Below are 26726 nucleotides of genomic sequence, written 5' to 3' on the forward strand. Positions count from 1 at the left end.
ATGAAAGGAAGATAGTCCAAATGAGAGGAGAGGCCCCAGAGGTTCCTTTCTGCTCCAAGAATATATTCTATAGAGATGTCTGAGAACATCACAATTTCAGCCACTGCCTTATAATACTCATAAAAGTTTAGGGGAGGGAGGGAACCTCGCTGCAGATCTCCATCAATAAAAGTGTGCAATGATCCCACTGTTCTGTTTCCTTTTTTCCTCTTGACACTTCATCAATTCCTTATCTCTCCCAGTACTACAAATGCTAGAGTTGGTCTCTGTCCTGCAAGGTTGCAATCCTTTGAATTGTTTTCAGGAAAGCCATTTTCTTTTCTTTTTCTGTTGAAACTACTGGCTTTTATTTATTTGCAATAGAATATTCAAGTTCGAAACCCCAAATATAAATTATCATTTCTTTGAGATTTTGAAATGGGAAGCACATTTCATATTCTTTCTATCATTTTCTTCATTTAATTCACAGGGTCACAGCAAGCCTTTTTTATAGCTTATATTTATATAACTTTGTAAACACTACTTTTAAGTTCTTAAAAAATCAGGCTCTCCATCTCTAATATGAAAAATAAAGCAAAATATATTTGTAAGAATATAAAACACATTTCAAATTCTTGCTTTGGGCTTCATGTAGGTATCACACATACTTGAAAATGTAATTTAAATAATCTTCCTGTGCAGAATGCCAAAATAGATTTCAAATACCTCCTCAGCCTTTTAAGATGCTAGGTGAATAAAAGCCTAACCACCGAGCCACTAGGCAATCCAGACAGCCCATTTGCAGATAAAATGAGCAATTCAAGGCATGGCATGAACGTTTATGGAATTTATGGATTTGTGTCCCAGAATTTGGATTTAAAAAAAAAAATGAAATGCAAGTTCTAATTTTCAAATAATTTTAAAAACTCCATGCAATTCCTGCTAAGCTATGCAAAAATGGTTTGAGCTGTATTTCCCACTGGAGCTGAGGGAGAGTTCTAGTGAAATGAGAATCCCCATACAGAGGTCACCTATTTTGGGCACCTACAATGTGCCAGCCATTTGGTATTATCTTCTTTAATCCTTAAAGTAACAATCCAAGGTGGGAATGCCCTCCATGAGGAAGCTAGAGCTTGGATACGCTCAGTACCTTATCCAAGGTCAAACAGCTGGTGAGACATTTTAATGCCAGAATTCACATCTGGGCTGTCAGACCGGCCCACTCATCTTCTCTCTCCCCTGAAAATGGGGACCTAACATGAACTAATGAAAATGCAGGCATTTTTTGGGCCGGGCGCGGTGGCTCACGCCTGTAATCCCAGCACTTTGGGAGGCCGAGGCGGGCGGATCACAAGATCAGGAGGTCTAGACCATCCTGGCTAACATGGTGAAACCCTGTCTCTACTAAAAATACAAAAAATTAGCCAGGCATAGTGGCGGGCACCTGTAGTCCCAGCTACTTGGGAGGCTAAGACAGGAGAACAGCATGAGCCCAGGAGGCGGAGCTTGCAGTGAGCCAAGATCGCACCCCTGCACTCCAGCCTGGGCTACAGAGTGAGACTCCGTCTCAGAAAATAAATAAATAAGAAAATGCAGGCATTTTTTAAATTTTTAAATTTTTTTACTAATGCAAGTCTGGGTTTTCCCTTTTACTTGAAAAGGCTACAGAAGCTCCTACCCTCCCAGGCCTGGTAGGGTTCATGCCAATTCATCTTCTGGAGAAAGCATCTTTCCGGTGCTGGAGACAGCAGAGCCCGCCCCCAACCCCCCCTCCCCCGCCATTGAGGGAGTCCCATAAATAAAGTGTATTGGGAAGGATCTGTAATCATTAACAGGAATCCTCTCTGTGAGGTAATTTCAGACAAATCAAGGCCATTGATCTTTAAGTCCAGGGATCTGGGTGCCAGGATGCAACGTCTCTCCTTGAGGAAGCTACCTGGGAAGCCAGTTCATTTGGCCATTTGTAATATCAGTGGTCCTTCAGAGGACCGTCACATGCGTGTCTGGCTCTTCCTTCCTCGTATTGTTGTCCACATCCATGTGAACAAACATTTGATACTGCATTGTTTGCAATGCAATATAAAACTAAACCTTAAAGATAGGCTGGAAAGAACATTCATGAAAATTGAGATCCTGGGGGAAAAAAATGATCTAAAAATGAGCATCCTTTAACCAAAAAGGTAGTGGTTTTCTCTGTCAGTATCTCATTGGTTACAGCACTAGGCTATACCCCTAGAAAAGTCTCATAACTGGACATCAAGAACTTTATACATGATCACACCAAAATTTAAAGATTTTAGTCTTTGGCAACAAGAGCTCTGAAACATTTGTTTAAAAAGCAAATGCAAGGTCAGGCTTTTGAAACAAAGCACTAAAGCTCCAAGACGTATAAGTTCTCATTAAAAATTGCTAACTAAGCTTGATCTAAAAACACACATCGAAAGAAATTAAAGATAAAAGACTCTGTGGATATTTACCATCAGAACCACTGGCAAATAGACAACATTAATGCTTTCAAATTCAAACCTCTGTGACAGTACAAGAGCTGAAGCAATATGGGAGTCCTGAAGGAAAATTTGGTTTAATGCAGTATACTCACATTCTTATTTTCATTCTAGTTTGATAGCCAGTGCCACCAAAATTCATTTTCATTAATTTTCAATAAATTATAGCTTAAGCTTTATCTCTCCTCCAGGAAAATAAGTTAATCAACTCGGCCTCAGCTGGAAAAAGTTGTTTTCCTTATTAATAGCTGCTCGTGGTGCCTTCTGGGCCAATGACTTGTTTGTATCGTTGTCATCATTTTGCAACTTAGTATTTCCCTGACTGCGTGAATGAAGGAAGGAAAATGTAAACTTTGCCCTGTTTATAATATAGCCAGGCAGTCCACACACAAAATAATAATTACTAGCTTTCCTGATATTTATGTTATGATTTTATATTATGAAAATATGATTAAAAGGCACTAAAGCTAAAAAAAAAAAAAAGTCCTGCCTTAATAATAGTGTTCATCTCTGTATTTGTCCCTGTCCAAATCTGCATGTATTTGACAATAATAATGTCTATAAAATACTGATGCATTCCATTTTCTTCATGCATGATGGCTCTGTGAAAAAGGAAGCATACAAGTTGCTGGGACAGGGCTACAGAGAGGAGCGACAAAAACAAGGAGGCAGGGCTGGGCGCAGTGGCTCACGCCTGTAATCCCAATACTCTGGGAGGCCGAGGCGGGTGGATCACCTAAGGTCAGGAGTTTGAGACCAGCCTGGCCAACACGGTGAAACCCCATGTCTACTAAAAATACAAAAATTAGTGGGATGTGGTGGCAGGCACTTGTAATCTCAGCTGCTTGGGAGGCTGAAGGAGGAGAATCACTTGAACCTGGGAGGCAGAGTTTGCAGTGAGCCCAGATTGCGCCACTGCACTCCAGCCTGGGCGACAGAGCAGGACTCTATCTCAAAAAAAAAAAAAAGCAAGGAGGCAAATGACAGGAGAGACAAAGGGCCGAGGGAGAAAGAGAGGAGAGGGAGCCCGGCTGACCCCTGCGTCCTCTGGGATGCGACGCGACGCCACGTAGGTTGGAATCTCCCTGCTAACTGTGATGCTTTGCCACAATCCACCAGTATTGTTACCCTTTAATTCTTGATAATGAAAACAAGCATTAAAAGCTTCCCTAACAGCCAGAGCCTCCCCAGAATTATAGTGTCACCACATCTGGGGAGCTGCGAGGCCAATAAAAGTTAATTTGTCCACACCATCGAAAGAAAGCCACTGAGTTCATTAAGGGTGTTTCTTCCTGGAACACATCCACCAGGATTGCTTCAGGGCAAAAAGAAAAAAAAAAAAAAAAAAGCCTTTTTCCGGACACAGAAGTGGGCCTGCTTTAGGTGCAAGACTAAGCTATTTATTTTCGAAACTGAGTGTCGGAAGCAGAAGACGACTGACCTTTTTTCTACTTGTTTGAGGAAATTTAAAATGGGCTAATATGAATACTATTTAGACACATGCATCACAAAATTGTGAGAGTCCTATTTTCCTTTTCAGAAGCAAAAGGGTACGTTATCAGTTCACCCAAAAGGGCACTCACACAGATTCCTCATTCATTCACTCAAGCACTATTCAAAAAATATTTCTCAGTCATCTGCTCTACTTCTGGCCCTGAGGTGGGCACTGAAAGTTCGCCCGCCAGGGAACAGACAAAAACCTCTGCCCACATTGTGTTGACCTTCTCGTGGAGGGAGAGGAAAGCGAAATAGCTACAGCTCATGCTATACTCCGTGGTGGAGAAGTTTCAAGCAGGGAGGGAGGGAGAGGTGGGAAGGAAACTGACTTTCACTGGGCATGAAAGGACGAGGCATTGCTGATACACCTCAAGCCCCGATCTGCAGAAGTCACCAAGCTATCAGCTAGGATTGTGAAGAGGAATAAAGACAGGTTCCCAGCCAGCAAAATGCCCAGTATCACAGGACAGAGAAAGTGCATCTGATCATCAGATTCCACGGTGGCATGGTCTGCAAGAGAGCCACAAACGAGGTGCTGGGAGTGCTGCGCTGTGGATGTGCTGGGCTGCGGATGTGCTGCACTGCCTGGGAGGGAAGAGAGAAGCCGGGCCAGGACCAAGGATGGGGCTTTGCATGTGGGTTAGAACAGTCCTATGGAAGGAGTGCTACTGTTCAGAGTTATGTGACTCTGCTTCCTTAACCCATCAACAATTCCTTCATTTTGGAAACAGACGTCTTCTGGATTTTAAGTGTCTTGGGGCGAGACCTGTGTTTTATTCTTTCAAGCAACTGTTCCCCAGCACAGGCCATGCACAGAGCTGACGCACAGCAAGCACCTGATGAACTGTGACTGGCAGGCCTGGGGAGGCCGGTTCGTTATGTCGGCTCATTTGTAGCAAAGTCCGTTAAGGTCTATGATTAGAAAACTAAGTAGAAATAACTAGGCTTGTTGAAAATTATCCTCACATGTTAAATGAGACCACATGGAGTTTACATGTACAAGTGATCCTTCCAGGGTTTAACATCTCGATTCCTGGCTTTAGGGGAATGGGATGTGTGTGATTCTGAGAACTTTGCCCTACCATGGACAAAAAGTAAGGTAAAGAGAAATGGGATGAAGACAGACCCACCTCAACTTCTGAATGAGCTGTGCTCCAAACATCATTGCTAAGTAATTTCTGTTGAGGTTGCCAGGGTAGCCCTCAAAATCCTTTAATCTATATGGTGCTTCAGCATTAGAATGCTATCAGATCTAACTATCATGTTCTTAGAGATATATTACTTCCAAGTTCTCACATGGAATGACAAAAATAGATCTCCCTTAGAGTAATCAATTGGAACACAACTGTATACAAGAAACACTACAGAACACACATGTTCATATTCAGGGAGATTGCACAGGTGTCTGAAAAGGAAGTATTTGCCCTTCCCCAGAAAGACATTCTAGACAAATGGAGAATACTGAGAGTTAATGGGTCAGCTTTACCACCTGACATACATCTACAGGCGAAAGAGCTGGAGAAAAGAGAAACCAATCATACAGTATCAAATCGCATTAACGTTCTCGAAACCCATGAGTGGTGGTTATATTAAAGTAACCCTACCACAGACACTGCTGTCCCATCATCAACGTCCTGAGCAGAAAACATGGGAGACAGTTTTCCAGAGTTTTAGTTAACTGTCAGGAAAAAGCTGCTAAGTTTCTCTGGAACAGGGGTCAATCCAACCCCCATATACCTGAGACAAAGATACCTTCTCAATTACATTTTTCATTTGCTCCTTCATTCATCATTTCATGTATCCACAGACCTTTCTTGCCATCTCCTCTGTAACTGGCATGGCAGATACTCATTTGTTGGGCGAACAAAGAAAGATTAGCCTGCCATGACAACATGGCAAGACAGGTGTTCTGGCAGAGGAAATCGAGCAGAGGTGAGGAGACTGGGGGAGAGCCAGCCAAAGGGTCCGTAAAGAACAGCTGATGGAGCTGCTGTGGCAGAGCTCTCAAAAGGTGGCAGCTGGGTGGCTGGAGAGGCGTCAACAGCCTTGCCAGTATGGAGGGTCACTGTGAATGTGTGCTCTTCAAATTGCAACTTCAGCTTTTACCACTAACAACTTACTTTGTCTGCTTGGAGATCCAAGGCCAGCAAGGATCTCGGAACTGCTCAGCCTCACTTTAGCAAATTGGGTGCTGGCTGACAGATGGTTTCTATCAGCTACTGGGAAAAAGGGAACAGACAAACCATCACCAAAGCCAGTACCACCTTTGACTGGTGAAGGGGTGATCTTGGGAGTTGGTTAAGAAAATCGACTTCATATTCTTTTAGCAACCATAAATTGGCTGTTCCCTCAAACTCTAGCATTTATCAGCTCAAATGCTATGACAATGTACTTGCGTTTCCATGAGTATATGGTGAAGTCTAAATCCACTTTAGCTGTAAAGAGCTGACATCTGAAATAAGTACATGTCCAAGGCATCATCTGGCAAACTCCCGGTGAGACCTTAGATTCAGAAACAAGCCAAATCTACTGCTCAGAGTGGCTCTCAAACATAGGAGGGAATCACTGAAAACAGTGCCTTTACTACTTTTTGAAACTTAATTTCTCCCAGCAATAGTGGTGGCATCATTTTATGCCTCTAATTAATGTCACTTTGAGACTATTAAGTGAAAAAGCCCTTCAAGATGCTGACATAAATGATGGCTTAGTTATCAAGAAGAGACAGCTATTGCACAAACTTGGGTAAGAATGCAGAAGAAAAAAACAGTTGTTGCATTCAGTAACAAAACTGAAGGAACAAGAGAGATCAAACTTAAGAGAATAAATTAATGGCAAAAACAATTTTCTTTGAGAGCAGAGACCATGCCTTTTTTTATTTCTGCAACAACCACCATCTCTAGCTAAGGTCCATACAGGTAAACCTAGGATACAGCCTCTGAATTGATTCAGTGTGACAACTGCCATACTCTACGTAATGAACGTTTTGAAGACCACACTTAGAAGGTCGTGCCTTGATTTCAGCATTGTCCAACGTGGTGTTCCCTGACATGCTAGAAGCTCTGAGCTTGCTGGAAATTAACAAGCCATTTAAAAGAGCAGCAAATCAACAACTGGGTCACTTGCCCTCCCCTGCACTGTGTACTGAACACATCTTCCAGGGAGGGGCCCACAGCACACTGCTGAACTCTGCAACCAGACCAGGCACACACAAATGCCCCATCCAGTCACCCAGGAATGTGAGAAGAGAACTTTCCATTGAGAATTTAAATCTTAGGAAGGAAACAGTGTTGTGGGACTATGGCAGTAAAAACAGCATATTTACATCAATCCAATAACCCAATACTAGTACTGTAATTACTATTAGGTACTGTAAAATTAGTTTCCACTTGCTAACCATTCCTCTAGGAGATGCTTGTCACTTTCTCGGTCTTTGCTTCTAATGACAGCACAGTGAGAGACTTTTTTTTTTCTTTCCTGACCTTTTAACCAAACAATCCACGTTTTGTTATGATTGCTTCAGAGTTGTTAGTCCTGCCTCTCAGGCCCATCTTCAAGGTCTTGGAGACACTGAGCAGGGCTTGGATATGTGGCTGGGAAGAAAGCTTGCAGTGACCTTTCTCTGACATTTCTCAACACCCTTTCCTAACACCCAGGGTCCTGCTGACTTAGATCTCCCTGAGGTGCCAGCATGAAAGAGCAGATGCCGTCCAGCCCTCCCGTGCCCTGCTCCTTGGAGTCCCTGCCGCCCAGGATGTGGCCATGGTACGGCTCTCAGGCTGAGGCCGGCAGCCACCGCTCCTCCTTTATCATTCCTGCAGTGGTATCACAAAAACGGCAGCACCAGCTCTGCCATGGGCCTGCTCTTCTTTCTTTTCAAATGTCTACCCGTGATGCCCTCTTTTGCTAATGGTCCGTAAAAGGAATAACTGAAAACACGTATACCCCAAATTGTCACCAGCTTTTAAAATAAATATACAAAGGTGCATATATTCCCTCTTTTGCTATTGGTCCAAAAAGGATTAACTGAAGACTTGCATGCCCCAAATTGTCACTACTTTTTAAAATAAATTTACAAAGGTATGTATGTGTGTGTATTTACACACAAAAAAATTCAGGTATGTTATATACTTGTAAGTATACAAGTATATATATGTATTTGTACATTTGGGAATTGCTGATAGTAACAAATGAAGAATTAGAGCCAATTATTATAAAGGTATAAGGTAGCTAGAGAAACCGGGGAACTGCATGCTGAGCTAAACCTCAGAGGTCCAGGCCATTACAGAGAGGTAGCCCTGAGGTTTCCTTTAAAGGTGTGTGCCCTGTCTAGAGCTCCACACTGTGTCTGTAAGCCAAGTTTATTTTACTTTCTTTAAAGTAGACCAAAGTCCTGTGAAGAAAGGTGGTTCACTACGAAACAGAAGCATAAATGACTCAAAAACTGGACTCCACTAAAACCACCTTGTAAAATTGGCTTGTCCAGATCCCTTCTGTTTTTAACAGCGCGTCACCTTCTCTTTCATGCACTGTTGCACAGTCTATGTTCTTAGCTTCCCTTTTAACAATTCATGTCCAGGCTCCTCTAACAGGCAAGCCTACCTTGACCAAGGAGTGTTCAAAAGGCGTCAAGCAAGGAGAGGTCCAGGGTCCCCAAATTGGCCCCTGGGATAAAACCCAGTTCTAGAAGGATGGGAGGCTAGAGGGTCAGAGGAACAGTAAACAAATGCACCAAAAAAAGAGAGCACCTTGGACTTTTAACACTGTATCTGGTGCTGAATGCGATGTTTTCCAAGCTATATGCATTGTTAAGAGAATACTTACAACTAACTGCCATGGGACAATAAATAGTGAATGCCACAAAATCCATATTTACAATGGACATGCTTATCATTAGCACCCAAAGGAGTTCATATGGGGAGAAAAATGAAGACTAGAACTTTTCACAATTTATACTTGTCAGGGTTTTTTTCTACACTCAGTTGGAATTCGTTAAATAGATAAATGTGTTATTCCGGACTTATGAAAATGTAAATATGGACCTATGACTTGGCTACATTAACATTAACTGAACGCTCAGAAGGTACCAGGTATTGTATCACACATGGAGTTACAAGCCTATGTATAATACAGGCTCCTCAAAGCAAAAGGGAAGAGTGCTTTACAAAGGTACCAATTTCTGCACGACAGAAAATTTATAATTTGTGATCCAAATGTTCTTCTACTGCAGGTTTCACATCAATAACCTAAGCTTTCTCCTCTCTAAACTTCTAATGTACAAAAGATCTCCAGCCCTACTGTCACTGGAGAAGAATCTGCTCTAGCAGTTTAAAGTTTTTAGATTGTTCTTCCTTATGGCAATGGCTACAGAGAATCATTCAAAGTACTGTTTTCTGATGTGTTTCCAAGTTGAGAAGGAAAAAATAGGGAAATTCCATAACAGCACTCTATGTTCCCTGTCCTGTAGAAATAACTTATCTGTTTCATCTCTATTTGGAGAACATATTCAGATGCTGCAGCCCAATTATTAATGTGACCATAAAATTATCAGTGAAGCCAAACCCTACAGCTTGGAAGCTTCAAGGACAATTAGATGGATTATCAAAGCAATAAGCACAATGGATTACATAGTTTTAAGCCCTCTATTGAGAACATTCTCGTGCTTAATAAAATTTTAGCAGGCATACCCTGATTGACATCAGCTGCTGGCAGCCGCCTGTGAATTAACCACATGACAAGGTCAACACTTTAAATTTTATTCACAAATTAATCTCCTGCTGACATTCATGGACTCCAAACAATTGATTCCTTTAAACAAAAGGAAGATCCTAAACAAAACTTAAACAAAACCTCACCTTCATGGTAATGAAGTCCTAAAAATAATTCTCACACATGGGAGAAACATACATATATGTAGAAATTGACAGACCACCCACTGTTTTAAACTAGCTGAAAAAAGAATGACCACAGATATATCTCCATACAAAGAAAACATAATGACTCCTTTGCTTCTTACCAACAAACGTCAGCCAAACCATGCCATTTTCTCAGGAATTGGTGAATTGGGCTTGGTTGTAAATAAAAGAAGCAAGAGAAAGGAAATTGAGTTAAAATGATGTTATAGAAGGAGAGGATTGACAGTAAAAGTCAAGAAGTGTTTCCATGTCATTCAACCACCTATAAGAAAAACTCTATAGTGGCTTCCCATTCAATTTAAAATAATGCCCAAAGGGCCTCTCATTTTATACACATGTCCTCATCTCTCCCCACTCTCACCTGCTGCATCTATTCCAGCAGCACTGGCCTTTTTTTCTGACTTGCAAACAGAGGAACATCATTCCCACTGCAGGATGTTAACACGTGATGGTCTTTGTGTTTGCAACACCCAACCCTGGATCAACAGAGGACTGACTGCTTTTTCATTACCATCCAGGTCTCACTAAAAATGTCACCTCCTTAGAGTTCATTCTAGGCCAAAATACTGCTTCACAACACTTCCTTAACACTCAGCAGTATCAAAAATCAACCGTTCGCTCATTTATGCATTCATGTTGCCCTTCTGCCACTCCCGCACCACTGTGAGCTTTGTGAGGACAAGGACTCCATCTCATTCGCAAATGTCTCCTGTAGAGCCAGAAAAATTTTGACACTTAGTATGTACTTAATAACTATTTGCTTACTGACTGTAGTGGAGGAATATGTGCTTTCTACAAAGTGATTGCAGTAAAGTCTTTTCAGGAAGGGCTTTAGAAGAGCAATTTCTCAGGCCACGCATGGTGGCGCACGCCTGTAATCCCAGCACTTTGGGAGGCCGAGGCAGGAAGATCACTTGAGGTTGGGAGTTCAAGACCAGCCTGACCAACATGGAGAAACCTCGTCTCTACTAAAAATACAAAATTAGCCGGGCATGGTGGCATATGCCTGTAATCCCAGCTACACGGTAGGCTGAGGCAGGAGAATCGCTCGAACCCAGGAGGCGGAGGTTGTAGTGAGCCCAGATTGTGCCCATTGCACTCCAGCTTGGGCAACAAGAGTGAAACTCAGTCTCAAAAAAAAAAAAAAAGAAAAAAAAGAAAAAAAGAAAAGAAAAGATTCAGAAAAGCAATTTCTTACTGAAGAACTCCAAGGTCCTGGAAGATTCCTCTTGTACATTTCAGGCGCCTGAAGCCTTTGTCCTCTCACTGTCAGGTTCATTGCCTATCCCAAGCTGCCAATTACATGTGGTGCAGAACACCAGCCCCAGAGCACAAACGAGGTGACAGGGAGCATCAGAAGCCTGGGGTCTAAGAATAATGAGATCCTGGACCTCAGTGTGACTGTATGCTCCTCTGTAAGTGAGGCTAGCATAATTAGAAGGCTCAGGGCTCTAATGCAAGTGAGGCACTGGGAAACTTGGACACTGGGCAAGGAACGAGTGTTGATGTTGATGAGGCTTGATAGAGATTTGCCCTGAGGTTTAGGGCAGGAAGGTTCTATAAGCTTAGAATTCACACTTTCCTGTGAGCACAAAAAGAGAGCCTTCAGAAAACTAAATATCCCTGGTTTCGCCCACTGTGAGAACCTAAAATTTGGACATGACTAGCACATACAGACAAGTACTAGGTACTCTTTCTCCTGACTGCTGGCTTATACCCACTAGCACAACACAACAGTAGAGCAGTACCTCATCTGCAACCCAAGCCAACGGTTTAACAACACATTCGGCGTGGACCGTGCCATTGCCAGCACCTGAGCTCAAGGACGGCACTGACTTCACTGTGCAAAATGACCTTGGTCAGCACTCAGCTTAGAGCCAAGCTCCAGAAGAATTAGCTGATGGAGAAAGGCTCTAAGTCTATATAGGGCAAGAAAGAAGGGAAAAGGGTGATGTCATGATGTGGAAGAGCCTTGGCATAGGGTGGACGAATCTGGAGCCAGGTGGGAAGGTGCAGGAGCAATGCATTCTTGGGGCTTGCCATGAGGAGGAAAGGGGTAAGGACTGAAAAATCACCGTGTCTGGTGAGGAACAAGGGGAGGGGATAAGGCACAGGCTGTTCATCCCCCTCTCTCCTGACAAAGCCAATGGGAGAATGGAATGGCCTGATGTGGGATTCCAAAGGCGCCCAATGTGGGAGGTGATGATGGAAAGACGATAGAGACAGCCATACTGTAATTCCAATTCCAGATGAAATATGATGAATCACAGAAAGTGCTTGGCAACACTTTGGAGCAGAATATGGTCACTTGATCAACAAACCGCACAGAACTGCGAGGTCATGTCTGAGTTTTGCAAGCGCAGTCAGACAATCCCAGCATGTAGCAGACAATCCTTTTGTCAAATGTTGATGTAACAGAAAATATAATGAGGAAAACAAAAGTTATTTTCAATTTAAAACCCATGATGCAGAGAAGTTTACATAGCAAAGGGGATAAAAAATACTGACTAACAGTGTTGACAGAAGACCTTCTGTGCACACTGTTACTCTGGTGAGTAGCTCTGTACATGGAAATTTGCCCCCAAAGTGTTTATAAGCCAATTCAGATGGGAGCTTTCCTCCTGCCACAAATTTAACATTCCAGTTATCATGTCTGTGCCTGGACACAAAATAATATTCAGAAAATACACATCTGCATGTTAAAAATGTCAGGGAGGAAAGGCTGGATGAAATAGGAGGAACTGTGAAAGCACAAAACACTCCCCAACTGTTCCTGGGTGGCTGGACCAAGAAATAGCCAAGGCAACTCCAGCCCGGTCCAGAAAATTCTCATCATCAATGCTTTATGTTTATACAACCTTCAACAATATACTACAGAAAAACCCCAAGGTTATTATTATTAATTTTTTAATTAGGGGGGAGAATTAGCAACCTCCCCTACAAAGGCCAAAATCTGCCTGGCCTTGGCGGTCTGACAGAACTCACCAGAGAATAAAGCCAGGGAAAGTAACTCAGAAGTTATGGCAATGGCAGTAAGACATTCTAACATAAGGCTTGGCATTTTTTTCTTTAAAGAGCCAGAGAGTAAATGTTCAGGGATTTGCAGACCAAGAGGCAAAATTGAGGATACCAGAAATAGGTCTTTTCATAAAAATTTCCACCATTTTATTGTCAAAAGTAAAAACGTTATTCATGGACACTGAAATTTGAATTTCAGATCATTTCCATGTGTCACAAATATTATATGCTTTCAATTTTTTTTCAAGCGCTTAAAAATGTAAAATCCATTCTTAGTTTGCTGGACAAAACCAGGCCCCGGAGGGATTTGGCCTGCAGGCTGCACTTTGCCAGTCCTGGTTCTAGCAGGACAGCCAGGGGTAGAGCAAACATAAGCCATGGAGTCAGCATATGTATCCGTGGTTGGTTTTTCCTCAAAGTGTCTTTAAAACACCATAAATCTGCATTGAAACATCCCACATTCCCTGTGCTTATAACAAAATCATATTATTTACTTCATCCAGGAGCTTATGTTCACTTCTAAATTTAATTTAAATATCATCTTAGCTGTAGGTGTTGCATTGGTTTTGTACAACGAAAGCAGAGACAGGAGCAAACGGGGAAACACGCATTAATCAATTTCCATGACCATGATGAGCTTGGCATTGGGAAGGCATCTGATTTGAGGCATCTGCTCTATAAAGCCAGTGACCCCCAGCCACCGCTTGTAATGCTCTCCTGTTCTTATCTTGTAGGCTTTCATATCGGACGGGGCAAGACACAGCTAATTGTGACACATGCAGGAACAGTGCATGTATTATCTATAGGTATGTTAACGTTCTCCTCTTCCCACTTTCTTATTATGAGTGACAAATGATGTTTACCCACAAATGCAAGAACAATCTGGGGCCATGCTGGGATGATTCTATCAGACAAAAAGTGAAGGACCTTACTTGATTGTAATTCTAAGCTACCTCTAAATACCCCACCCCAAGTATAGAACCATGGGATGTAGGAGAGCTTGAACCCATTTATCTTGCAAATGTATCTTAGTGGTTTCAAGAATTGGTATAAGTTTGATGGCTTGCTCCTTTGGAATTGATAGGCGTGAGCCCTGGGCTGTGTGTTCTGGAAAGGCCGTAAAACATAGGCCCTTCAGAGGGTATAGATCAAAGGCTTGAAACCACACTGTATGTGCTAGGAATACCATGGAAAGACCTGGGCTGCTCACACCAAATACGGAATTTTATTTCCTGGGAACTCTCAAGGATTGTGCTGCTTGCCTGTCTCGGGGCAGAATCCCCGCTCCAGAGCCCCTACAGCTGTTCCTTGTGAGTTTTAATTTGAAGTTTGTTTATATGACTGACGTCAACAAGAATACAGCAGAAACTCCCAACAGGAAGAAGCTGTGCTTGGCTTTCATCAGTAATTTAGGATTTTAAGATACAGTCAAAACCTTCAGAAGGATGGCTATCCTTTTTTCTTTTCTTTTTGCAAATGTAATTTTTCACAAACAAAATATAAAAGCAGTGAGAAATGTTATAAGTTCTTTTTCTAAAGTTTAGACTGGAGAATAATTTTAGTGATCCACCAAATTATCAAAAAACAATGATCAAACCAAAACACCCTCTAAAAAGTTATTCAAAGTTACTGTCCTCTGCCTTAAGAACACAGACATGGGGAGAGCAAAGAGGCTTGAGGCTACACAATCTTGGACCCATCAGAGTTCTCTCCTAAGGGAAAGCCTAGATCTGGCCGTCCATGCCTCCGATCCAGACAGAGCATCCCAGACAGGGCCCAGGTTCCTTAAAAGCAAAAGCAAAGCTGGGTCACCTAGAGACCTTGTCTGGGAGGAGGCAGAAGAAACCACAGGTAGAGATGGGCACCGAAGGTCACATTAGCACATTCCTTAACCTCAGAGGTTCTCAACCAATGGGCCATTTGCAAAGTCTGGAAGGAGATGTTTTCAGTTGCCACAACTGAGGAGCTGCTGGTGGTTATGTAGCAGGTAGAGGCCAAGAATGCTGCTGGCATCCCATGCTGCCTGCACAGGGCAACCCCCACAACCAAGAGCTATCTAGCCCCAAATGTCAATAGTGCTGAGGTTGAAAAAGCCCACCTTACTGAAACCATCCCCACCTTAGAGTGCTGTAAGAGGGACACACAAACTGGTAAGGCCTCCTGCCGCAGGAAGGGAGGAGGGGCCCCTGCAGCAGCCTGGCATGGCACGCCAAGCTGCTGACTGTCCTTGGCAATTGCCAATGAGGAGGTTAAAATGAGGCATCCATGCAGGTCTTTTCTTCAACAATTCCTCCAAATTAGAAACTCAATGACAGCAACAGATCACAGAAGTTTGCTTAATGGGAAACTTTTCACTCCACTCACATTGCAAAAGAGAATTTTGAATCAACAACGAAGGGTTATAACACTGACATAAAATTACCCTTCACTAACATCAGTACGTTAGGAAGTGCAGAGTGTAGATGACCCGGCATATACTCAGAGTTCAGCTTCTGTTACTTTGGGAGCTAAAGCTCATACCGTCTTTAACACAACCAAGCAACAGTGAGTCAGGACATCCAGGGTAGCTTCAGAGAATGAGCTGTTCAGCCTAAACCTATGTAATATTCTGTGGGTGATCAGAAAAAAAAAAAAAAAAAAAAAAAAAAATATATATATATATATATATATACACACACATATGAGAACACTGTCTAACGTAACTGAAATAATTTAAATGAACTTAGCTCTAAATCCAGAATTCACTGTTACAAAAAGTGTATTAAAAGTGACTGAGTAAGTCTCTGAAAGACAGAAATCTGTCTTTTCAGGAATTACTTGAGTGGTCACTGTTTTGAACTGGCTCAAACATCACTCTACATGAATCCCAATACATCAGCCACTGGTCCACTTGCTACAAGAATTGTGAGTGACCAAGCACCACAGGAATTTGCTAAGATTTAGGAAGCCTCACTAGGTAGAGGGTGAGGCACTGTGATCGCTCTGGTTATCTCACACGAACAGGGAAAATGCATGACTACTCATTGAGAACTTTTACCGCAGATGCGATTTTACAGACGGGTGATTTTGGTGGCATCTTCAGAAACTGAATAGAGATGTGACTCTTGGTAGCCCGCAGACCCGACTGTCACCCCCTTATAAATGGGAGAAGCATCCTGGAAGAGGTAGTGTTTGAGGAATAGTGGAGTTTTAGATCTTTCCTGATTTTTAAAATCACTCCCTTTGGAGTGGTCACAATGACAAAACATCCCTACAACAGCCAAACTTCTGCTACAAACAGAGGTTACCCTAGAAGGCTTTTGGTCCCAGGACAGTCTGCAGAGTAATATTTTGGCTGGACTCCTGCTGCCTCCCAAAGTGTTTTTATTTCATTGAGTCCTGTCAATGAAATAAACTAGTGTGAAACTCAAGAAATGAACTAGTACTCAAATAAAGACTGCACTATGACTACCAAGTTGAACATAGAGAGCTCATCAAATGCTGCTTCCTAAATTCCCTATCATGTTATAATGGAAATAATTAAAGTTTAACAATTACTCTTATGGTGGTTATTATGTTGGATAAGAGTTTTCTGAGGTCTGCAGGAAGAGATGATAAAGGGAGTGAAAGCTCACTTCTGGTCCATTAATTGAAAAATCAATCAATGGGGAAATCATAAAAAATTGACATGTACCTAACTTAAACATGTTATTTTAATTTGAATCGCATGAATTGAAATCTCACATTTGAATGATTTCAAGTTAGGGCAGCCTTTAGAGGGGAGGCCCAGACGTTTTCTTTGAATGTGGCACCCCCACTACAGTTCCAAATTATCTGCCATGAGCCACACCAATTTTCCTGTCTTTAAACTGGAGCAAAGTCCTGTGGCAGAATCTGAGATCAGAATCCTTCTAAATCCATACTTGGCCTGTCCCTAACTTTTTCATTGAGTATTTTGTGGTACCCCACTCTTTCCAAAGCATTGAACCCACAGCAATGACTATCTTCTCATGCCTCATTGGTTTGCATGACATTCAATAATCACATCATTTCAGTAGTGGGTGCTAATTGTATAAACAGGTCCAGGAACAAATCTAGCATCCTCTCAGTAAGCATGAAGCTTGAGAAGTAAGGACAGAGAGTCACAGGACAAAGACAGAGAAGCCAGTTAGTTAAGGGTCCCAGCATCATGGGTGCACCACTTACATTGTGAAAGGACAGGGCCATGTGGTTAATCTAGCACATCAGCTAAGAGGGCTTATGTAATCCTATCTGACTACCAAACACTGGTATACTAGGAGGAACAGATACTTGGACTGGCTCTGGGAAGCCTCAGGTCTGTCTGATTCTGCCCTGGTGGCTGAGAGTTGCTGATACACAGCGAGAGGTGACTTCCCTCAGGGTCTCACTGAGCCAAGAGAAAGGGGAGGGTGAGCAATGGGGATGGAGCTGGATGACTTCGCAGCTTGCGTTCAGTCCCGTGAGTCAACCCCCAAATGTCAGAAGCTTCAGAATGGAGGTTTCTTCGGTAGAAAAGTGTTCAGAACCCAGTGAGTCCTTGGGCAGGAGGAATCACCTATTCAGGTGACTCAGTAGCAGTGTACATGGGTGGCCACAGCATCTCGGAAGGATAGACTCCAAGTGAGCCAGGGGCTGTCTCCAAATCTCAAAGGCTTTACAAATCTAAGTCCATGTCTTGTTCTCACACGCAAACTTACAGGCAAGTCCTCCTTGAATTCCTGCATACGAATCTGGAGCGAGACAATTCCAGCCGCAGGGGAAAGTGTAGCTCAGGTTACAGTCCTTGCGGTCAGACCAAAGCCTGGCTCTTAGTTGCAAGGGCCTGAATCCGGGAGTTCAGGAACTTTCCTGTGAGTCCCTACACCACCATTACAACCCACTTCTCCATATGCACCATGGGATGCCTGGAACACCCTGGGATTGGGTAGCTTAAAGGAATTTCAAAATAAATCTTAAAATGTCACATGACTGTGGTTGTCCCAGAGGCTTGAGAACATGTGGGGCCATCACAGCTGCCAGTGTTCACACATTGTAATTTGTCATACCCTGCTTTCTGGAAGGCCAAAATCCCTGGAGGGCAATGAATTTGACCCTGCCTGTCTTGTATTTAAACACTGCTTTTCACTCGAAACCCAATTACCCTCTCTGAGCAGCATAGCTATCCATCGTGTTTCCAGTAATGCCTGGCCCAAGGAGATGAAAAGGATACTGTGTTCAAGACCTGGCTGCCTGCGGCTTTAGCAACACAGCCCTGTAATAAATGTGTGCCTTTGCCACGGGAGGCGGTACATATTTCTCTATGAAAAATAATTCTGTCACGGAAATATAGAGGACTAGGGAAAAGCATCAAAAGGACAAAAGGTCTTGATGCAATTTCGGGGGGGGAAAAGCCACCAGTACGACAAGCGAAAGGTGAGAAACGTCAGCTCGTGACAGCCTGCCACGTACCTGCAAGGTTAGGGCTGAGCTTCTGCCCTCTCTCTTGGGTGGGGTGTCTGTTCAGTCTCCAAGTCCTCTGGGGTTGCACTAAGGGATGGATCATCAAGGTCCCTTCCAGATCTGAAATCCCAGGAGGTGCTTTTTTACAATTTTGCAAGGGATGGAACTATGGGTTTCAAGAGACAGTGCACAGAAGAGTAAAAGTGTGGAGAGTCACAAGGCATTTCTCAGCTGCAAAACACCTCTCCCTTATTGGCAAATCTATTGACTCAGAGCTGAGTAACCTTCTTCGGCAGAGGATTGATGGGCTTCTTCCTAGACCACTGAAACCCCAAGTACCAAAAGTGATCTCTTTGACAAATTTTGAGACGGTTGACACAGCTACATCTTTTTCTAAGATGACAGACATCCCTGCGGTTGTGATCTAGACCAATTGTGCTACTCTAATTAAAACCATCTCAGCATGAAAGAAGATTAAAAGAGATTCCAGTTTCCGTTTTCTTTAGTAAAACTTCTGGCTTATCTTCCATATTTCTTGTCAAAATATGCTGTAATTATTTCAGAAAATGTTTTGTGGATAAATTACTAATATAATCTTTGCTCATAAGCAGTTGAAATTTCTTCTCTCCAGCCCTATTTTGGTAATTCTTTTGTCAGACTAATCTGATGAGTCACACCACTGATGATTCACCTTTTGTTCGGATGTGGTTTCAGAAAGGAACAATGAAACATATCATCGGCAAGCCAGCCATTCTCTCCTTTGCTGAAATGGTTAATTTGTAACATAGTACTGCAACGAAATGGCCTGAATTCTAATGTGTGCATTTTCATGAAAATAACGGGGACCAACTGCAATCCAAAGGCTTTTGGAGATGCATGCAAGATTTAAAACATAACAGGAATTCTGACTCAGATTCATTAAACAGCATCTTTCCCAGAATTTAGAATCTTCTCGTAAAGTGGCAGAATTCCTACCATTAGTTACAAGCCCTGAGTGACCACATCCTCCCAGAGCACGCTGTGCCTGCTTCATTTCTGGATCATCACAGCCACCACACAAAGTGGCCTCAAGTGACACTAATAATTCTGCAGTGGATCAATGAGTGGGCTTGGAACCTGACTGGATGGGAATGCCATAAGGCTCTGTGCCACTTTTCTGACACCACAGAGAGGGGGAGCTTGTGAAACGCCTTGCTGTGTACTCCATGCTTTCACCGTTTGATATGATCTGTGATGGTCAAGGACAGGTGGAATTTCTCTTTTTTTTTTTTGAGACAGAGTGTCACTCTGTTGCCCAGGCTGGAGTGCAGTGGTGCAATCTCAGCTCACTGCAACCTCTGCCTCCTGGGTTGAGGCAATTCTTCTGCCTCAGCCTCCCGAGTAGCTGGGACTACGTGTGTGCACCACCACTCCTGGCTAATTTTTAGTAGAGATAGGGTTTCACCATATTGGCCAGGCTGTTCTCAAACTCCTGACCTCATGATCCACCCGCCTCGACTTCCCAAAGTGCTGGGATTACAGGCATGAGCCACCGTGCCCAGCCAAGGACAGGTGGAATTTTAAACAACCACTTTGATAAAAATGCCTTAGCCCTTTCCATTTAGGGTCCTAATGGGTATTAATTGAACAGATGTTTTTCAAGGGACCTCCTAAGGACAAGCTCTGCACCAGGCACTGGGAGACTGGGAGGAGTGTGAAGCTGCTGAAGACAACTCCATGCATGTCCCTTACCCTGGGACCCTGGGATGAGGGTAAGGACAGAGCTGTGGCGAGAGAGAGCCCTCTGTACTGAAGGCGGGAGCCACAGGTGCAAGGACGTAAAAGGCAGGCGAGGAGGAGGTGAAGGAAGCCAGGGTGCCTGACCTGGCAAAGCAGACTCCAAAGAAAACAAGATAATCGTGGAGGAAGGCCAGGTTAGGGAGGATTTGGATGGTCTCCCTTGAGCCCTCCAGGCTAGAGCATTAGGAACAACTGGCAGGAACTAGGAGGAGAAACAGCCAGAGCACCCCCAAGGATGGACGGGAAACCTCGCGACCTATGAACACTCCCCCTTAGAGAGGCTGGAGAACATCCCAGTCCATCACAATCCTTGACGGCTTCTCAAGTAGGAAGCTCCAAAAGAAGGCAAGTTCCTTCCCCAAATGACTGGAGGATTTCAGGAAAGATGAGGAAAATATCTAACATTATGAGACTGAATGAAGAATTCACAAAAGCGATGGGTTGCATTTTCTCACATCATTCTTGGTAATTTATTACAACACCGATAAGACCACAAAACAGAGGGTGCAAAGAGTTCTAGATAAAATCACGCACACTGGCACTTCACTGATTCCAAGTGTATTGCAAAAAGAAAGCCGGTCAGGGTAGTGCACGATCAAGACAGCGGGCAGAACCGGGCGCCTCCTGACTAATGGAGACCTATTGTTAAGAGTGGTAATTGCATTTGTATGCAGAATCCGTGCCAATTCCAGCCTGTCCGGAGCCCACTTGGAGTGGAGTCTCTGCAGCCTTTGTCATTCAGCGATTATCTCTTCATGGAAGTGCCCTTTCCAGCCCTGCTTCAATGACCACCACTTGTGCATATTAAGTTCTTTAGCAGCATGAACTGAGGTGGGGGAAATTTGCCTTTTGCCTAATGTTTAGCGCTCTGTTCTTAGTATTTACGGTGAGTGACAGGGTGGGAAGATGACAGAAAGGAATCCCTGGATAACACCTTACACAATGTTATTCTGGGGTAATGAAATAGTTTTGTTTAGTGAAGTCAGGAAAAAAGAATGATTCTGACAGACCTCAAAATTCTTCTTGAAAATTCCCAAAGCTAATAATGCAAGTTTTTTCTTTTCTATTTGAAATCTAAAAATATATTATTTATGTCCCTCAAATATGTATGGATTTCAGGTTAGTCATTTTTACTAATGTTTAGTAACACCTTAATTCTCTTATTTAGATGCTATGAAACTCGTTACAGCCATAAAACTAAAAACTGATTACCCATCTCAACATATTATTTGTGAAACAATTAGTTAAAATGTATTAGCAGAGAAAGGCTAATTATACTGATAGTCCCAGCCTTTGGTTATACCCCAAGGTCAAAGTTAAGGAGGCATTTACCAATGTCCAAAACAGCATGAGGGGACTACGCTGTCAGGTTCATGGGAAGATAAAGGTAGTTCATTTTTAGATGAGTATGGAGATTTTTCTGGGGGTAAATACGGGATGCAGTCCTGGCCACGATGTCCAGGGCTGGGTCGTATGAAATTCCATGAGGAATAGAGTGACTAAGGAATTCAGTGGTGTGGGGTCCCCGGGGAAGGTTCTTCCTCACAGATAGGCATCTTGAAAGAACCTGTTTGAGAAGGGACCTCCTGCAGGAATGTGCAGGCTGACATTTAGACCCGTCACTGGTGACACCAGATGACACACACAAGCAGCTAATGGTTTCCGTGTGTGATGAGAACTATCACTGCTACATTTAGTGGAGATGACGCTCTCAGTGGGTATCAGGATGGAGCAAGAGCTCCTGACCACATCTAGAAACCAGGGTTCCGGGCTGGTGGCCCAGGGAGGCAGGGTGGCTTTGTAGCCTTCACTCCAACACTGGAAGCCCGGGACGTCACCCGTGTCTCTAGACAGACGACTCCCATCTTCAAAAGGAGACGGGCAGGCAAGGTGATGGCCCTGGTCATGGGAGCCCACTCAGGGTTGGGTTGGCCACAAGGGACTCACAGCAACCAGCTTAGAACAGGAGGACAACAACCCTGTGTCATCTCCTTTTCAAAGCAGTTATAACACAGTTTCTGTCAAAAGTTGGAAAACTGGCTGCTCTTCACTGAGGTCAGGAACAGCAGTGCACTGCAGGCTACGTCTCAGAAAGGACCGACCCCTCCGATTATCAGGACTCGTCTTCCTGGCTTCCTAGGGGGATGGCATAAGATATGCTTCATAGACATGTGGCAGTGCTATTAGTCATGGGGTGTCTTTCCTCATGGAGAACTTATGAAGGGCAGAGACGATCCAAATGACTTGGGTCTGCCTCTGCTCCTCGGTGGCACTATTTTATGGGATGCCAGGTTCTCCAACCCCTGTGCATCTGACCTGCCCTGAGACCCAGGCACCTAGATGAGGCTTAGGCCCCAGAGCCACAGGTGCACTCCAGAGAGCACCACAGGTAAGCTGGGCGCCTAGGATGAGCTTCAGTCAAGCAAATTCTCCAGTATGGTCACGGAAAACATCCGAGGTGCATTCAGAAAGCTCAGCTCATCGTCTAACTCTAACTTTGGATCCTTCATAGTAAAATATATAGCTAGGATATCTGGCTAATGCTTTTTTTAAAAAAAACTATAATCATAATTTTTTGTTCATAGTATACCAGGAAAAGGGGACAGATCTTATAGTTTGAGTGTTAATGTCATGGATTAGCCATTTATTCTGATATTTTAAGCCCTACAGTGATACCACAAACATTGATTAATGCACCTACTATGTAAAATAGTGGTAAAGGAAGGATACGAAGTTACAGTGAATCATTTCTATGTTTAAAGTGTTGAAAAGCTAGTAACTACAACTCACTGATATTTTAAACTCTTAGGATGAGATCCATATATAATATATATAATATAGGTATATAATATAGGAATAGTATATAACATATAGACAGAAAAAATAGAATTATACAAATGTATAAATTTTAAATGAAAACAGAAAATAGGGCAGCAGCACTTTGCTGAGATTAGAAGTGAGGGGATTTGGTTCAGTTCATCAGTTTATTGTAATTCAACAAACAAATAGAGCAGGTTCGGAGCCAGCACTGTGCTAAATGCACTGCAGACAAAAGATGAATTAAACATAGTCCATCCCTCAATGAGTTCACAGACCTGGGGGAAAGCAGCTACGATCCCACAGGAGACAGGCTCTCGTAGAAACCTAGAGACAACGCTGCCAGAGCATCAACTCATCCCAGAGGTGTGTGGATGAGGCAGGAGGGAGGGTGGACTTCGTTATTCTAGAAAATCCACAGAAAGGAGTGACATGTGACCTAGGTTTTGAAGGATAAGCAGGGGTTTGAGAAGGAGTTTGCCAGTTTTCCTCAGGTGACTCTGGTAACTGGAGTGGGAGAGAATACAGAGAGTGAGGGAGACTAAGCTGTTTCAATGGCCAAGGAGAAAACTGCTGGAGTTCTGGACTAGAGCAGTGGAAGGTGGGCGGAGAGGAAGGACACCGGGTGTTTTGAGGGTAAATCCACTCGACCCAGGGATGCCGAGGCAGGAGGAGCAAGTCGAGCTTGACTCCAGGGTCTGCGGTCGTCCGGGGGGGTGAACGGGGGCTGCAGGCTGAGTCTGCAAGGAGAGAGATGCAGGCTGGGGGAAAGATCTGGTTCTGGACATGCTGGATTTCCAGTGCCCCTCAGATGTGCACATGGAGATGTGTTCAGAAAAGAACAACAAATATTTGGGGTCCTGGTTCTTCTATTGCCTGGAGAGGTGGCCAGGGTCATATCCATAAACCAAGGCCCAGAAAGGACTTGCCTAAATTCACCTCCCATGCAAGGGGGCGAGCCAGGCCTGGGATCTGGACCCCAGCTTTCAGCTTCCTCTGGACAATGCTGGTGTTGACCATGGCACTCACATAAAACCAGCCAAGTTGGCGCCAATGTCAGTTGACATAAATTGTTGCGCTTTGGGGACATGGCTGATCCTATCCAAAGCTACACAATAAAAGCCAGTCCACATCCTGGTGCACCTGCCTTCCTGGGCCCAGGCCTTGTTCCAGGAGACCCCTGTGAGAAGTGGGAGCACATCTCAGCCATCACTTCACAGCCAAGCAAGCTCAGGTCCCCAAGGCGAGGGGATTTATCCACAGTGGCAGAGTGTGAGTCAGCGCAGAGCCACAGTTAGCACTGGGGAAGACTCCGAGACCTAATTCAAAGAGAATTAAAGGCAGAGGCCTCTGACCTGCTGGCCACCGAGCTACACGGCCCTGTGCAGGCTACAGACCCCAAAGACTACGGGTTTTCTTCCCTTCCAGAAAACAAGCAAGCTCCGGGGCACCAGACTGTCCTGCTTTTAACTCTTAACTGTCACACATGGATGACTGGAGAAGGCAACTTTAAAAATGTGTTCCTCTTAAATTATCTTGAGGATTCAGTGATAGCTTGCTAAAGAAACTGTGGCACGGCCTGAGTATTTATAGGAGCATGAGACAAACAGAGAATAAGCTAGAGAAGCAAGAAGGATGGCGCTCTGCAAAATCACATGCGGCAGCGGGGAGAAGTGTTACTACAAAGCCTAGCCCAGTCTCTGCGAAGAAAATAAAGCTTGGGTGCAGGCTGGAGAGCAGCCTGAGATGTAGGGCAGATTCTTCTTTCTTTGGAAATGTACAGAATAATCATGTTGTAAGAAAGTCCCCACACTTAAAACTTTCATTTTGAAAAGGGAAAGACCAACCAAGAAATTAAATCTACTCTCAGTTGCTTTAATCATGCATCACACGGAGTTGCCAAGAGCACAGCGAGGGTGACACAGCCCCAAGGCACACAGTGTTTGGGTGGATGGTTCCCTTATCTGGAGGGAGAATGGAGGTGCAGGCAGGGAGAGGGCTACAAAGGTAAATCCCTACAGTCCCCAGGGATTCGTGTCTTGTCAACAACCCCAGCTGTCCGGGGATCTTCCCTTCTCATCCAGCAAAATCTACAGCCTGTGTTTGACTCAGGTGTTTATAGGACAGAACACCCTGCACAGGTAAGGCTGGCCTGGCTCCAGCTGCTTCAGACTCATGCTTTGAATCTCAAGAATCAGGACTTTTTCCAGGCTGCTGCTCCTCCCCAGGAGTAAGAATTCCTGGTGAGAGTGACACTCCCCTGCCCATGCATTACAAACACCAGATCCCTCCAGCAGGAGGGCAGCAGCACCACCCACAGCCTCCTGCCTCCGGAGCTGCTCGAGAGTGAGGCCTGGGAGGTTGCAGGGAGGCTGTGCAAAGCCACAGCCAGAGTCCTGAGAAACCACAACAAGCTTTGGAGCCCCAGCTTCCCACGTGCCTGTGTGGCTGTAGAATGAGCCCCTGCACTGGCGCCGCGCTGGGAAAGCAGGTCCACACAGCACAACTGGAGGCCTGGGACCGTGATGGTGCTCAGAACAAACATCGCCCAGAAAAGATCTGGCTAGACCTCCCGCTTCTGTCCACAGGAAAGTGAAAAGGGGATAAAGTAACTCTCACACTCCCCCTTAGCACAGCGAGAGTGGTAGCTGGTCACTCACAAGCAGACCCTGCTGGCCCCACCCATCCTATCTAAGATCTTACTGTAGAATCCTAGAAGACGGAAAGGAGGGGGCCATGTCATGGGAGCCAGGAGTATGTCTTGCAGAAAATGTTTCAGGATCTTCGATAAGTTCTGATAGAATAGAACCAGGCCACAGACTCCATCTCGAGTGGTTCTGACACTGCCACCAGGGAGAGCCCTATTTATGGCAAAGGAAGGGGTCTCATTGTGGGAGGACACAACATAATTTTTGCCCAAAATAAAGCAGTCCAGGGCAACTGGGACTAAAAGTGAGGTAGAATTTGCCTTTTTTTTTTTAAAAAAAAACAGTCTTACTCTGTTGCCTAGGGTGGAGTGCAGTGGCACGATCTCAACTCACTGCAACCTCCACCTCCCAAGTAGCTGGGATTACAGACACGCACCATCACACCCAGCTAAATTTTGTATTTTTAGTAGAGATGGGGTTTCACTGTGTTGGCCAGGCTGGTCTTGAACTCCTGATCTCAAGTGATCCGCCCAACTTGGCCTCCCAAAGTGCCAGGATTACAGGTGTGAGCCACCGTGCCTGGCCAGAATTTGCCTTTTAAGACTCTGTTCTCATTCTTTAATTCTAACAGTATTACTTAGGCAACTGCTAGGACCCAGCCCTTGCTGTAGTTGCTAGGAACAGAAAGAGGATGACGGCATGGCATCCCTGGTTATGGTGCCTGCATTCGAGAAGATGCATTTAGGAAGATGAAGGCAAGTAATAAGGGAACAAATAATTATTTGTGATTAGTGCAAAAACAAATAAGAAAGGCTGGATTGGGCAACCTTTCGGAAGCTGGTCAAACAACAAGGAGGTTAAGTGGACCTGAGAAACAGTGAGCCAAGGAGTGCCAGCCATGCCATGAGCCCAGAAAGGCGTTGCAGGTGGGGAGAAACTGATAACCATGAAGCTGGCAGCAGCGGACAAAGATGTGGCCCCAGGTAGGGCAACCAAAACTCCTACCACAGGTCTGCTGGGCAGCAGGAAGGGGAAGCTGAAGCAACAGCCATGGGCCCTCCACCAGGCCGGCCCCCGGGCACTATCTGAACAAGCCGCTGTCTCAAATACAGAGGGAGGTCTGTGTGCAGGGC

The 26726-nt window shown here is 44.2% G+C and overlaps 2 protein-coding genes and 1 long non-coding RNA gene across 5 annotated transcripts in view; 1 reads left to right on the top strand and 2 right to left on the bottom strand.

Moving 5' to 3' along the window:
- Positions 1-26726, bottom strand: part of DOCK1 (dedicator of cytokinesis 1) — a 544856-nt gene that overhangs the window by 280643 nt on the left and 237487 nt on the right. The window lies entirely within an intron of this gene.
- INSYN2A (inhibitory synaptic factor 2A) overlaps positions 1-26726 on the top strand; it is a 61290-nt gene that overhangs the window by 29178 nt on the left and 5386 nt on the right. Inside the window, exon 5 of one of the 2 annotated variants that reach the window (XM_030805451.1) lies at positions 13645-13716. The exons of the other annotated variant lie outside the window; for it this stretch is intronic. Within the exon in view, the coding sequence (XP_030661311.1) occupies positions 13645-13716 (72 nt within the window). The remainder of the gene's footprint in view (positions 1-13644; positions 13717-26726) is intronic. 2 annotated transcript variants of the gene reach the window in all.
- Positions 1604-26300, bottom strand: LOC105739528. The gene is made up of 2 exons (XR_001115462.2): positions 26129-26300; positions 1604-3244 (listed from the first exon to the last, which is right to left on the bottom strand). It is a non-coding gene; the product is annotated as an uncharacterized LOC105739528 (long non-coding RNA).

The sequence above is a fragment of the Nomascus leucogenys genome, chromosome 3 (genome assembly GCF_006542625.1).
Source record: "Nomascus leucogenys isolate Asia chromosome 3, Asia_NLE_v1, whole genome shotgun sequence".
Lineage (NCBI taxonomy): Eukaryota > Metazoa > Chordata > Mammalia > Primates > Hylobatidae > Nomascus > Nomascus leucogenys.